This window comes from Zonotrichia leucophrys, chromosome 17, assembly GCF_028769735.1.
Source record: "Zonotrichia leucophrys gambelii isolate GWCS_2022_RI chromosome 17, RI_Zleu_2.0, whole genome shotgun sequence".
NCBI classification, from domain to species: Eukaryota; Metazoa; Chordata; class Aves; order Passeriformes; family Passerellidae; genus Zonotrichia; species Zonotrichia leucophrys.
In genome coordinates this window covers 8,018,533-8,032,269 of record NC_088186.1, presented here as the reverse complement: position 1 = coordinate 8,032,269, position 13,737 = coordinate 8,018,533, and the positions used below count along the sequence as shown (strand labels likewise).

General features: G+C 46.2%; 1 protein-coding gene across 1 annotated transcript in view; it reads left to right on the top strand.

The window, feature by feature from the left end:
• Window positions 1–13,737, top strand: part of PAPPA (pappalysin 1) — a 180,656-nt gene that overhangs the window by 112,061 nt on the left and 54,858 nt on the right. The window contains exons 11-12 of the mRNA XM_064727455.1: window positions 10,279–10,392; window positions 10,792–10,927. Coding sequence (XP_064583525.1) covers window positions 10,279–10,392; window positions 10,792–10,927 — 250 coding nt within the window. The remainder of the gene's footprint in view (window positions 1–10,278; window positions 10,393–10,791; window positions 10,928–13,737) is intronic.

Here is a 13,737-nt window from a genome sequence, read left to right as displayed (position 1 = left end):
CTTAAGATGTCTCTAAAAGGCATGGTTTTAGAGGATGGTGTTTGTCCTGAAAGTGTCTTGAGTCAATCCCTCTGTCCCCACCTGAAAATAATAATCAGTAGTAATAATAATAATAAATTAGGTGAAAAAAACAGCAAAATGGGGACCATTTGGATGACCTGTTGAGCTGCTCCAAGTCTCTCCTGAGCTGTGCTGCCTCAGTTGCAGCTGTAACTCTGGAGGAACCCCACATCTGTGCTCACTTTTGGAAGTGCTGCCTGCAAAGCTGGAGGACTACTCTTTCCTCTGAGGTCATTTCAGTGGGGAATCTGATAAGAAGACATGATTCACCCTGGTAATTCAAATTCACATCTGGTAAGTGGCCCAGCTCCCCCTGTGCTATCAGCAGGAGTCTCCTGGGGACTGGGTTTCCACTGTCGTCTCAGGGTCTGGCTCCAAGCTCTCACATGTGCCAGGAAATGGTTATTTGCAGGATCAGTGCTATTATCTGTCCCCACATGGACCTCCTCTCTGTGAAAGCCCTCAGCTCAGGAGAACATCAAGTTCTGCTCAGCCGTTTTGGTAGCTGGGCCAAAATCCCTACACTTAGCACTGCTGGCAGTGAATGTCAGTTTTCCAATATTTTGGTGATTAACCCTTGCATTATCACACTCAGAGGAGACAAGTCACTCTTCAGAGAGGGGAAGGTGAAGCACAGGGTAGAGACCTTCCTCACACCTTTCTCCATCCAAATCCCTTTGAATCATTTGGCCTTCCAGCAGAGCTGTTCTGTCACTGTGTGTGCATTCACAGTGAGCTGGAGCAGCTGGAGAGGGAAAGCCTCACTCTGTGGAAATTTACCTGTTTCCCAGAGGTTGTTCCTGGTGAGAAAGGCTGAGCCTTGGCAGCTCCATCCCCTCTGCTGCCAGTCCATCTTCTCAGAGCCTGCTCCTGGAAGGAATTGAGGTGGAAAATTCTGAGTTCCTCTTTCACACAACATTTTAATTTCTCCAGAAACTCCTTCTGGGAGCAGCTGGGAGTTCCTCTGAACTCCCCTACAAACCTGGGGCATCAAGGACTAAATGCTCCAAGTATTTTGGCTTAATTTGTTGGAGTTTGGGGTTTATCAGAGCAACCAGGGTTGCTCCAAGGTGAGAGAGGAGTGACAGGCTTCCCCAGATAAGCTTTTTTAAAGTGGAGATGTGCATGGATTGGAGGCAGCAGCTGCTCTGTGGAACTGCCTGGATGGTCCAGCTCATTCAGAGGAGTTTGTTTGCAGCATGGTGGTTTCATTACTGTGCAGTTTCAGTGGGAAAAGCCCAGTGAAGCAAGGGGGAACTTTGTGATTTGCATACTGCAAGCCATGTCTTCAGGTACTGAAAAACAAGCCAGAGGGTTTAAATCTCGATTAATACCCACTGATGTAGGGCTGATAGCTGGGTGGGAACTGAAAGGTTTTGCCAGCTGGGGTGTGACTGCTCCCTGGAGCACAGGGCAGCTCCTCTGAGCTCCCCTCCACATTCCCCTGGTGCCTCTCTGCAGCCTCCCTTTTCCTATTAAATCCAGGGCCTCTTCCCAATGCATCATCTCCCTGGATGTATCCAATTAAGGCCTGTTGACAGCCCAGAGCAGGCTTACACCCTCAGGATTAGAGGCATGTGTATGTCTTCATATAGGGAAGGACAACAACAGGGTGTCTGGCTGGCTCCCTGGGAGCACAGTGGGGAAAGCTGAGCAGCCTGGAGAGGGAAAAGGAGCCAGGGACCGGGAGATTTGCTAGATTTGCACCCCCAATTATCCCTGCCTGTGGAAACGCTGTGTGCTGAGTGCAGTGTGTGGTTTGCACAGCCTGTTTACATGGGCCATAACCCTAAACAAAGCTGAGAAGCATGGCTTTAACTCTGGAAATAAAAGCACTGGAAACCCCTGGTTTTCTGCACATGAGAAAGTTTTGTTCTTTAAACACACAGATGTTTTTAAATGAAAAATCACTCTTTTGACCTTTTCTGAGTGTGATCATGTGGTCGGGGCTGACATTAACCACTGCAGGGCTGTTTGCCTCAGGCACAGGCGAGGCTCAGGGAGGGCTCTGCAGGGCTCAGGGTGGCACCTGCCTTGGCTCACATCTCTGGGAAGTGGCTCCTGTGCCCCCTGAGCACTCAGGCTGGTGCAGGGATGGCAATATTTAGGGCTTGCTCCTACTATACTGGAAACAAAAGCAGTGGGGTTTTTTTCCTACTTGGGAGCTGAAAAATTTGTGGCTTAATTTCTTTCTCATGTATCTCTCTTTTTATTAGTGTCATTGTCCATGCGCTTCTAAGCATCTCTGTCCACCTCAGCCAGCATGTTAACTGATGGAGAACTCAAGCTCTTAAGGGATTTGTTGTTGTTGCTTTTGTGTTTTCTCTACCTAGACAAAACTTTCTCTAGGTAGAGAATTCTTTCTCTGCTTTTGTGTTTTCTTCATCCAAACAAATGTATGGCACCAGCTCTGGGAAAGAAAGAGGGGATGTTACCAATGGATTGTGCCAATCTCTGTTGGCCTTACAGGAGCTGCAAAAGTACAATGAATCTAGTGAGCCAGAACTATGAATATAATAACAAAAACATATTTAAGATCCCCCTAAAGTGTGGCACACATTCTGCCCCTGACAGTTTGATTTTCTGGTGCCAGCTGCTTCATCCAAACAAATGTATGGCACCAACTCTGGGAAAGAAGGAGGGGATGTTACCAATGGATTATACCAACCCCTCTTTGCCTTACAGGAGCTGCAAAAGTACAATGAATTCAGTGAGCCAGAGCTATGAATATAATAACAAAAATATATTTAAGATCCTCCTAAAGTGTGGCACACATTCTGTCCTTGACAGCTTGATTTTCTGGTGCCAGCTGCTCCTGAGTGAAATGCTCCAGCCGAAGGAAAAACAAATCCAAAAAAATTCCCTTTTTCTCCGCTCCTCGGTGATGAAAGCTGATGGGATGGGATTGTTTTGCTTTGCTGCAGCACCCCACGGCCAGCCTTGGCCTGCAGCTCCTCGAAGCTGTGCTGCAGTGGACCTGGCCCGCCGGAGGCAGAGACGGGCAGCTCGGGAACCCGAGCGCTCAGCCAACAATAATGTTCTGGCTCCTGTATTTGTTTAACCTTGCTCTCCAGTGGATGGATATACAGTCTGCTAAAGCACTTATCAGTCTATAATGCCTTCACACTTCTGTGAGCAGTAATGTGGAAGTTGTAGACAGGAGCTCGTGCTGCAGCTTGAAAATGTCTTTTAGTTTTAATGAGGCTGATACTTGCAGAACTGAAGGCACAAGTTCTTGTTTGGGTGCTGCTGCTTGATCCTGAGGTGGGATCCCAGCAGTGCTGGCATGGAAGATGCTGGTTTTTGAGAGCAGCATCTTTATGTCCTACTACCAAGCTGAAGAAATAGCGGAGGACTGACAGGAATAAACAGGAGCCCATGTCAGATTGCTGGATTGCACTTTCATGTGCTGCACAGGAGGCTGTGTTGTGCACTCAGATCTACTTCTTGATTCTGCATCCCTTCAGTTTGCATCTGTGAATGGCAAGAGAAGCAGGGGCATGTGCAAATTGCACCCAGGAGCTCCAGATGCTGGGGTTTGCTTGTGAGCTGCCATGAAAGATGAGTTGATTTTTAAATCCCATTAGTGCAATTATTTCTTGTTTTCCTTGATCTATTTTTCTGTAGTTTCTGGCCTTGGCTTAACCAATGTCCTCGTGGTGATCGTTTGAACCATGCAAAAAATCATCTGGTTAGGGTTTTGTTGGAAGATCAAAACTCCATATTGTTTTTTTTCCATGAGTCCAGCAAGCATCCTAGATATTTGATTACACCTGGCTGGCTGTCAAAGCCCATGTGAGTTTGGGATAGGGCCAGTCAGAACAGATTTACAGTTTTTTCAGGTATGCCATGTGAAGTTTATGGTTTGATGTGATTTTGATTTGAACTCACTGGTTTTTAAATGAAGTTTGCTTTGAATCTTGAGATAACAGAAATTCAAAGGGAAGCTCAAAGAATGCAGGTCTGCACGATTTAAAAATGGAAATATATTGTTCATACGAGCTCTTTGGAAGTGAAATAACTGCATTTTTGAGAAAGCTAAAGTTAATAACACACCTTGAATACACATGCAATCTGGGCCATCATCTAATGGAAATCCCTGTAGCTCCTTTTCGCTTGCCTCAAACTAAACCAAGTTATATGACAAAATGAAATAGCCCTTGCATCTCCCACTCATTTCTGAATCACAGCCCTGTGTTACATCCAAAACTCTAAGGAAATTTCCCTTTGGAGATGAACACTATTGTTGTAAAGTAGAGGAATTTATCATCATGTCACATTGCAGGCAAACTATTGGTGCCCTGTCCGTGGTGTTTTCACAGAAAGGTCACTTTCCAATTACTGAAAAATCCAGCCAAATCTTCAGCTGAAAATCGTGGCTCTGTGCTGAGGAAGCTCTAATATCATGCTAATGGGATACTGAGGCTGTGAGGTCCAGACACATCAGCTGCTCTGGGTTCAAAGTGGACGTGGCTGTGCTGAGACTGGACACAGGGACGGGCAGCAGGGCTTTATTTCATCCTGCAGGAGATGTAAGCTGCTTCCCAATCCCACAGCCAAATCCTGTTCTTCATTACACAGGGAAAATTGACAGATGAGGTTTCCTCTGGCTTCTGAGCCAACTGAATCTGGGAGTAATATAGCATCAGTGTGTTACCCCAGGAGTTTCATCAGCTTCCAGTTGATAAAGCTTTGCTATGGATCACCTGCCCACAGGCCTTTGTCCTGGGGCAGGACACGCTGCAGTTTTTCATCTTTTGCCACCAGACCTTTAGGGACCCCAATGAAAACTAGTGAAAGTAGACAAAGAATATGAAAAACTGTGTTATCTGATAACACAGAAAAACTGTGTTATCTGACACAGAGGACAAGGAGAATTTTGGGGGAGAAGATGAAGTTGATGAGCATCAGATGTGAGGGGAATTTGCTGCTGTGGAAGTAGCAGTAGACTGTAAGGTAAGGTGGTTGTTGAAAGAGACAGACTCAGGTTTCTTCCCTCATTTTATGTTTAGACTCTCTGCTGCTGGATCTCAGATTTGGTTTTAGCTTTTCATTTTATTTTCTGCAACAGAAACCCATTGGTAGTGCACATAAAGTTAAATATGTGTACCAGTTTGGGAAAAGTAGCTTTTAATGTTTTCCTCAAGTTTTAGAGGCCAACCTAGAATGATCCAAGGCTGACATTCATAGTTGGGCAGGCAACTTTAGACTCAGATTTCTGATGAAATAAGTCCACTGACAAAGACGTCTGATAATGACACTTGTCTGAAAGCACTTCTGACCAGAATCTAGGAGAAAACCCAGAGCAAAATTCCTTGTGCTGCTGTGTGTACAATTTCCATTTGAGCTCCGTGGGCTCCTGAGGTTTGGAATGGTCAGAAAAATTGGCTGGGGTTTGAGGTGTTTGTTGCAGGCCTTTTAATGGTTCGGTGCTCACTTGTGGGCAACTTCATTTTTCCCTAATTCCAACCCAATTCCCAGCCTAAATGAGAAAAGCAGCGCAACAGCTTTGAGAACAGATTGGAGGTCTGTGCTGCAGTCGGCAAACTGGGTGGTGTCCATGTGGCAGTCAAGCTGCCTTACAATATTGGGCAATAAACAAGCAGGAACCTTTCTGATATTTAGCAACTGCACCATGGCTTCTCATCCTTGGGTGAGATTAACCTTAGCTCAGCAAGAACAATAACATATTTAAGAATAAAAGGGCTGGGTGACTGCCAGCACCCCTGTCTGGCAAGGGAGAGAGAAAGTTTTCAACTGTAAGGGATGTGTTAAAATGCTGCTTATGTCATGGTTGGGGTCCTCTGGTGTGTGTTGAGTTAAATACAAATAACATTCTGCAGAGCAAACAGATAAATATTGTAGATTACTGTAGAACACTGTAGATCTGAGTATTACAGCTGAAATCTGTTCTTTAGCTGGACCTTCAAATAAGAGATATGTTCTGTGCCTCCATGGGTTTTGTATCAGTCTGTGAGTTTTTCTGTGCATTTCTTCAGCCTCAATGAGGATGTTTTGTGCTCAATAAATAGCTGGTACTGTGGGTTTTACCAAGAGATCTTGTTCCTGCCTGCTCCATGGTTGCAGTACAGGGTATAGCCCATTTCATCCCAGAAACACTCTGAGTTGTGTGTCTGGGTGCAGAAGTGTCAGCAGCACAGTCCCTGGTATGAAGGAGTAGGGAGAGGAAGCTTTTGAGCCCAATCTCCCCTTGCACCCTCCTCTCCAGCAGAAGGATGCTTTCCACTGCCTGACCAAGTGCCCACGATGCCCCTCGCAGCCAGACAGAGCTCGAGGACACGGTCTGGAGGAGGCCCTGCCATGGTTCAGCAGATGGGGTTTTGGGAGCAGACAGATCTGTGCTCTGGAGGTTTGCTCTGCTTCCAGCCGCCCCTGGGCATGCAGACAGGCACGTCCGCTCCAGCCACGGTGCCAGGGCTGAGCAGGGCAGCATCTGAGCTTAAATAGCAGCTTTTCTGTCTGCAATTAGAATTATTTTGATGTTGCAGTGCTGGGAACCAGCAGTGTGTGCAAAGCCTGTGGTGTCTGACTGTGCTTGCTCAGTGGGAAGGTCAGAGTGGGATGGGATCTGTGTTTAGCCCATTCCTGTGGGGAGCTGTACCCTCACACCTGTGTGTGCTCTCAGTGACATCTGAGCATCTTTGTGTGGCTCCTAGCTCATAGCTTTCATCCTCAGCACACCTGTGTGGTGTGGGGGAACATCATCCTCATCTTCCAGACAGGGAGCCCAGGCCTGGAGAAGCCAAATGCTGCCCAGAAGGTTGTACTGGGGCCATGCACTGCCACAGTTGGGCTCGGATTTATTCCAGTGCCCAGTCCAGGGGATTTGTGATCCTTAACATGTAGCTCAGCTGCAACAGGAACCCATCAACGCAAATTCACATTGCCTGCAGTCACGGGATGGCTGGGAATCATTCACGAGGGCGCCTTCCAAAATTTGCTCTTCAGCAAATTTTCCCATATTACTTTGAAGGAAATGGAGTTGATTGCAATAGTAAATGTGTTTTTGATGTGGCAAAAAGCTAAGTGCTCCCAATATATCACTTTTCCCTTTCTGCTGACACATTCCTCGGTCCCCCTGAGTAAGGGAAGGAAAACAGGAGAGGCGGTTTGAAGAACATGTTGTGCCTTTGATTGACAAGAGGTTGTATAAATCAGTCAAAGGGAATCCTCCAGGCATTCCCTCTTGTGGGAAGATCCCACAGTGCTCCCTGGCCTTGATCGTTCTGTCTGCCGATGTTTGTGTACAGAATGTGTGGGTGGGAGACTGAGCTGGATCTGAACCTCCGAGAGGAACAGACATCAGCTCTTCTAATTGAAAGCAGCTTCCTCGGGAGGGGGATGACATGGGCTTCCAGTAACTAGACACAAATAGTGGCCGCATACTTTGGAGCACACACTAAGCTCCTGTGGATATCCCACTTGCTGTGTGGGGCTGAGGATCTGGATAAGCCCCAGTGAGTGGAGTTTGGAGCGCTGTGCGATGCTGTCACTCTTCAAAGCAAATACTTCAGTGTTTGGTAACACCCTGAAATGAGAAGGCTATCGATGTGTTCTTCCCTCTGCAGCTGTCAGGTGCTTTAGCTGCTGCTTTGCATCACTGGAGCAAACTGGAGGATGTTAGGGTATAGTCTGTTTCTCATAAGTGTGAATTCCTAGGAATAGCAATGATGAGAGATGATATTCTGTCTTCCAGGCCATTGGAACTTGTAGTTCTAGAAGTGTTGGTACTGAGGTAATCACATTTAGAAAAGATCTCTTAAGATCATTGAGTCCAACCATTAGCCTAATTCATTAATAGGGCTCTTTGGGCTGCTGCCACAGTCTAGGGATGACTTAAAAGCAGAGGTGTGAAAGACTCTTCCAGCAGATGATTCTCAGGCTTGGCAGGTGTGATATGGCACTCAGTGGCTTGGCAGAATTGAAACAGGGATGGATTTACCATGTGTGTTGGAGCCTGGTGAGATGGTGGAGTCTGTAAGTGACAGGAGCTGTTTATCCAACCCAATTGTTTCCAGAGAAACCTAAAGAACCTTTTTTTGTCATTAGCTAAGTTTACTGGCCAGCAGCGAGTGGAGAAGGCTCTTGTAGCCATTCATCTCTCTCAGACTTTTCCCACATTCTCAATTAGGCTGTTCCAAAGGAGCCTTTTACCCCAGGACCACTTTGAAGCACTTGTCTGGGTAGCAATGGATCAGCCTCAGCAGGGGAAGCTTATCTAACCTGCTCAAACCAGGCCAGCCTGACAGCCCACGTGGCCTGAACACAGGCTCTTTATGCAATGCTCAGATTTTTGCTAATATTCTCCAGCAGAAGCAGAAAGTGCTAGGGTTCACACACGCACACAAATCAAACAAGGCATTTAAAAGTTATCAGAGATTTCCAGCCCACCTCAGCAGGGGTTTATTTTGGGTTAGAATCAAACTTTTGGGGAAGGTCTGGGTGATTTCTTAATGCAAGTTTTCACTCATCCATTAAGTGGCACTTTAAAAGCACCACCAAAAGTCAGGGCTTGTGTTTCTTTCAGCCACCTTTTTGGACCAACAGAGCAGGAGAAGAAGTAAGAATAAGAACAAAATCATATAAAAGTAATGAGACCTTTGTTCATGTCAAAGAGCCCTCTGACCATGTATACTGCAGATGTGGGTAAGATAAATTCCCTGGCTGGAGAGGTATTAAAATAAAAACCATGCTCCCAACACGAGACAGGCTGCTGAAAACGCAAGGAGGGAGAGTTGCGAAACGGTACATGTCGAATTGCTGGCCTGGATTTCAAATGCCAAAGATAGTTTATGTAAAGCCTTGCTCTGCTGTAAAATGTAACACTATCCACTGGCTAGCCTCAATGAAGCTTGGTCCCAGTTGTTTCAAAAAATAAATAAACTAAAAATCTTCTTCCAGCCCATTAAAGCTGATTTATGTTTTGCCTGTAAGATTCCTCTGTGCTGGATCTTGAAGGACTCAGATTTTAAAGGGGATTACCTCACTTTTAGCCAATCTGGTTTCTCATTCCCAGGCATCTCAGGCTCTCTTTGCAGTGCCCAGACTTTGCCTGCTGGGACCAAGAGGGCATTTCTATGCAAAATTATCGAGTGGGCATAGAATTTTGGATGGCTGCTAACTTTCTTTTTTCACTTCAGGGTTCTCGTTTTGATTTAATAATTAAATTGCTGATGGGAACAGCTTTACTGACAGCACATCTATTCCTATGGTAATGACAGTCAGTGAGTTCACCAAAGGGCTGTGAATCCAACAGGTACCTTTCAGATGTTCCAGGAGCCTCAGCTATTAGTATCCTTCTAATGCAGTAGTAACCTTTTCCATGGTGGACATTCCCTTTTTTTCTGCTTGCTGTGGAGGTGAAGACTATGGTCATTCATGCTTCATTTTTAAAGCAGCTTCACTGAGCAGTGTACTTTCAGGGTAATTCTGACCATTTCTTGCAACTTCATTTTCACATCTGACATACTGGTGGCACTGTGAGCTTCTCTGGTGTTTAGATTCTGGCTTTTTTTTTCTTTAGCTTTTCATCCATAACAGGACTTGGGAATCATGTACTTCATTGAAAAGAGCAGTTTGCTTCCAATCTCACTGCTGCCTGCCACGGAAAGGCTGCAGGTGTAGGAAGGAAGAAGGTGATTCCACTTGCAGAACTGACTGGGGAAAGAGGAAATCAATTTGCTTAAGTTGGGTTCTAGAGGCAGGGCTTTCCTGGCTACACCTGGTTCCAAGTTTACAGGGCCATGTGTGGCTGCTCTGGGGTTACAGTAATATCAGGTTTAAATAAGGCAGTGCTGAACCACAGTGGAGGCAGCTCCACAGTGTCTGTGCTTGGAGCTGGGGTGCTCAGAAGGGATCCTCACCTGAACTCCAGTGGGAAGAGTCCTGGTCCATTTGGGTGGGAGCAGAGTTGTTCTAAATGCTGTCAAAGACCTGGTACCAAGTTCAGAGGAGGTTGTTGGCTGCCATCCTGCTGATGTGAGTCTTTAGCTCCTGTTCACGTTTCAGTTTTTCTTACTGGGGTGGAAGACCTGGAAACTTAATTTTGAATAATCTCATATGATTTAAAATCACAGTTATTGTGCATTGCTTTATCCTAGGAGTGCACCTGGGCTTTGTTTCCCCACTTCAAGCAGTCAGAACCCTTCCTTGCTGTCCTCTAGGTCAGTTTTGGTGTTTCTCTTTTTCCTGCTGCAGATGTGCCGTACCAAGGTGATCGACTTGAACGATGGTGTGTCCCAGTATGCCTGGTATCCCTGCACAGCCAACTTCCAGTACTCCCACATGACACAGACCATCTTCTGGCTCAAGGTAGGAAGTGCATACACCACTCAGAAGTTTCCTCTTTGATTGCCTCTATAAAAATTCTCCAGCAGGCAAAATATCATGGGCCAGCTTTCCCAGGGCCAAGCTGCTCCTTTCTGAAGTGTGTTTAGAGCAAAAGAGCAAAACAATGTTTTTGAGCACTGCCTAGAGAGTCAGTAGTGAAGTCCCCTCGTGTGTGACAAGGCTATTGAATTTCTGAGAGGGGTCAGCTTCAGGGCTGTTTGACTTGAGTTTATCTAGTTTGTGTAGGAGAGATTGGAAGAGATTTCTGTGTGACCTGGGATGGGAATTCTTCTTTTAAAAGTCCTGGACTGGCTCCTGGGGATTTTTAAAAGCCCACCACAGTTCTCCACCTCAGGCTTTGTGGGGTTTGTGTTTTCCCAGGCTTATTTTTCCCAGCCTATGGTGGCTGCAGCAGTCCTTGTTCACTTGGTCACAGATGGCACCTACTACCTGGACCAGAAGCAGGAGACCATTGGTGTGCAGCTGTTTGACACCAAAGAGCAAAGCCACGACCTTGGTAAGACTCTGTTGTATTAAACTCCCTCTTTACTGCTTGCTGCATCTAGTGATGCTCCCATTCACCAGTACTCCTGCTCAGTTTTTTTTTTTCAGAATTAGACAAAAAAGGTGCTTGCTCAATGCTCCAAGCACTGAGTCTCACTGGAGTTTGTTGAAAATGATGTGTTATTTTATACAGACATTACTCCATAGCTGTTCGCTATCTGTTCAGAGGTGATTAGCTCTCTTCAGTCACTAAAATCAGCACTATCAATGCTTCACACCAGCACTGCCCTGGACAAACACTGGTGGTGCTGCAGGTGAACCCCTGGGAGCAGGGAGTGAGGGACCTGCTCCAAAAGCTTCTGTTTCACAGGGAGTGCTGGGTGATCTCCAGTCCTGCCTGCAGGGAGGTCTCCAGAGCCATTGAATGGCCAATACTTCACCCAGGTGGAGTGTTTCAGGTGGTGAAGGTCCAGCCCTGCCAGGCTCCTGGTGTGGCCTCCAGCAGATGTGCCTGACAGAGGCAGGACCTGCCAGCTCTGAAGCGCTGGCATGGACAGGTTTTGTCTCTGCCCTTGGCACAGGGCCCTAAACTGGGGACATTGTGCCTGGTGAATTGATCCAGGCTGCATTTAAGCTCCAGAACCCAGGAGCTCTCCCTAGCTCCCAACTCTGTGTCAGGGTAGGACTTGCATAATCCCTTTCCAGATGTTCTCTGCCTTTTTTTTTTTTTATGAGGAGAAAGCTGGCCAGGTCACCTTGAGAGCAGTTTTTAAGGAAACAAAGCTCCCATCCCCCAGCTTTCTGTTTTACCATAGCATTTCGGTTTTAACAAGCTGAAACTCAAATGAGCTTCCCACCAGTGATGAGAAGAAGGGACACAGAGTGACAGGTGTTGGATGAGCATCCAGGATAATGCAGAATTTTGTGGGGTGTGGAGGAGAACAAAGGAAATACGTGTGGTATCTGTTGTCCAAGAACAAACTGAAATTTGCAGCAAGTTGTGCAGGTTGAGTCAGGATGGCTCCCAGTTTGCCAGAGCCCTTGGATTAATCTTACCCTCCTTTTGCAAAACAGTGGCACATAGCTCTATCCCTCTGAGAAATAAATGATGGAGACACGAGCATGCCAGCAGTACTTAATGTGACATTTTATAGGGACAGACAGGCAGGCTGGGAGAGAAAGAGAACAAGAAAGAGGAGCAAAGAGGAAACTGAGGGTTAGGTTTTGAAATCCTCAATGAAGTTGCAACATGAGTTTGGCATGGCTCAGCCTGATGTCTGGATGTCCTCCCAGCTGAAATGCTGCTTTCATCATGGAAAAGCCCCTTTGACCTTTCAGAAGAGGCTGCCTGGAGCAGAGAAGAGATGTAGGTGGGCTACCCAGCATCTCTCCCTCAGGCAGAGCTCCCCATTGCTGTTCTGTCTGACTTCTGACAGGGACATGAGGTCCTTTTCCTGGATATTGTGTTTCATGTGTTTGAATTATCACCATGGCAAGCTGGAAGCTGCGGCTGAGATGCAAATGTTGGCATGCACTGGGGGCAGGACTGACTGAGACACTCAATGAGCCTTAAGCAGGAGCTCGTGGCAAACTGAAAGTACATCCAAAAGGAAACAGCAATAATTTAAATCTCAATCAGTCCCCAGTGTGCTGAAGACATTGCCATGAGCAAGGAATAGCCTATCCAGACATGCAGTTTCCTGCCTTGATCAGAGCAAACGGATTCACAGAAAATAATGTGAAGCTTCTCCTAAGTGCTGGTAGGAGATGGAGAGGTTGGGATGCCAAACAGCTCAGTGCTGTTGGTTCAGAGCCATCAGAGACACCAGGGTTCAGAATAGATGGGTTCAGAGCCACAGAAACAAAGGGGGGTACCCTGAGACAGCTCTGACTGCCCCCATGGGCACCTGTACCATCTTTGTGGGTATTTCAAGGCAATTAAGAAACCTTCAATTGTCCAGCCACTGTTTTCCTGGTCAGATCAGAAGTGACCATAAGTGCAGTACAGCTCTGAGGGTCTGCTCTGTTGTGGACACCACCTGAGTGCAAGGAATGAAATAGAAGTGAATAAACAGCCTCATACCATAAGGTCTTGGCTTTCCATCAGAGAAGGCAGAAACTTCCAAGGAATTTGGGAACCCGGGATTTTGAGTATTAACTGCACCTGTTTGTAAGTGAGAAACGTGCACCGTTCCACAAGGAGCTGATATCAAAAGACTTCTGGGAGGCAAGTAGACAGGGAGGTTATTTCAGGGTCAGGTGAAGACCAAAACAAAAAGAGGTTTTCTTTTTTTATATTATTTTTTTTTATTACAGGAAGATTTTTTTTTAAGTAGAGGGTGGGAGATAGATGTTTAAAAAGCATGTCTTAATTCACAGGAAATCACTTTCTAAGGAGAAAAATGAAAGCCTTTTTATTCTTTCCCTTTTGAGTCAAGAAATCCGAACTGGGAAAAAAAAAATAATAACAGAAATCCCTGAGCCAGTTAAACATGCAAATAGAATTGATTTTATTTTCAAATTTGTAAGTGTATCAGGGTAGCCAAGGGGCCTGGGCCAAAGCCATTGCTGGGGGAGCTCCAGTGAAGCAAATGGATCTGGAGCCAAGCTGATCCTCGGAGTGATGCCATGGAGCTGTGGAGGCAGAGCCTTGCAGGCAGCCAGCAGGCCATGAATCTCAATTAATGAATTTTGAGGGCAGCAGACAGCTGTCTGTCCTCTGCCTTCCCCTGAGATGGGTTTGGCCCATTTGAATTCAGGTTGCTTCTACCTGAAGGTGGGAATTTCTTCCCAGCTGTCATTGAGTGCCTTATCCACTGGACA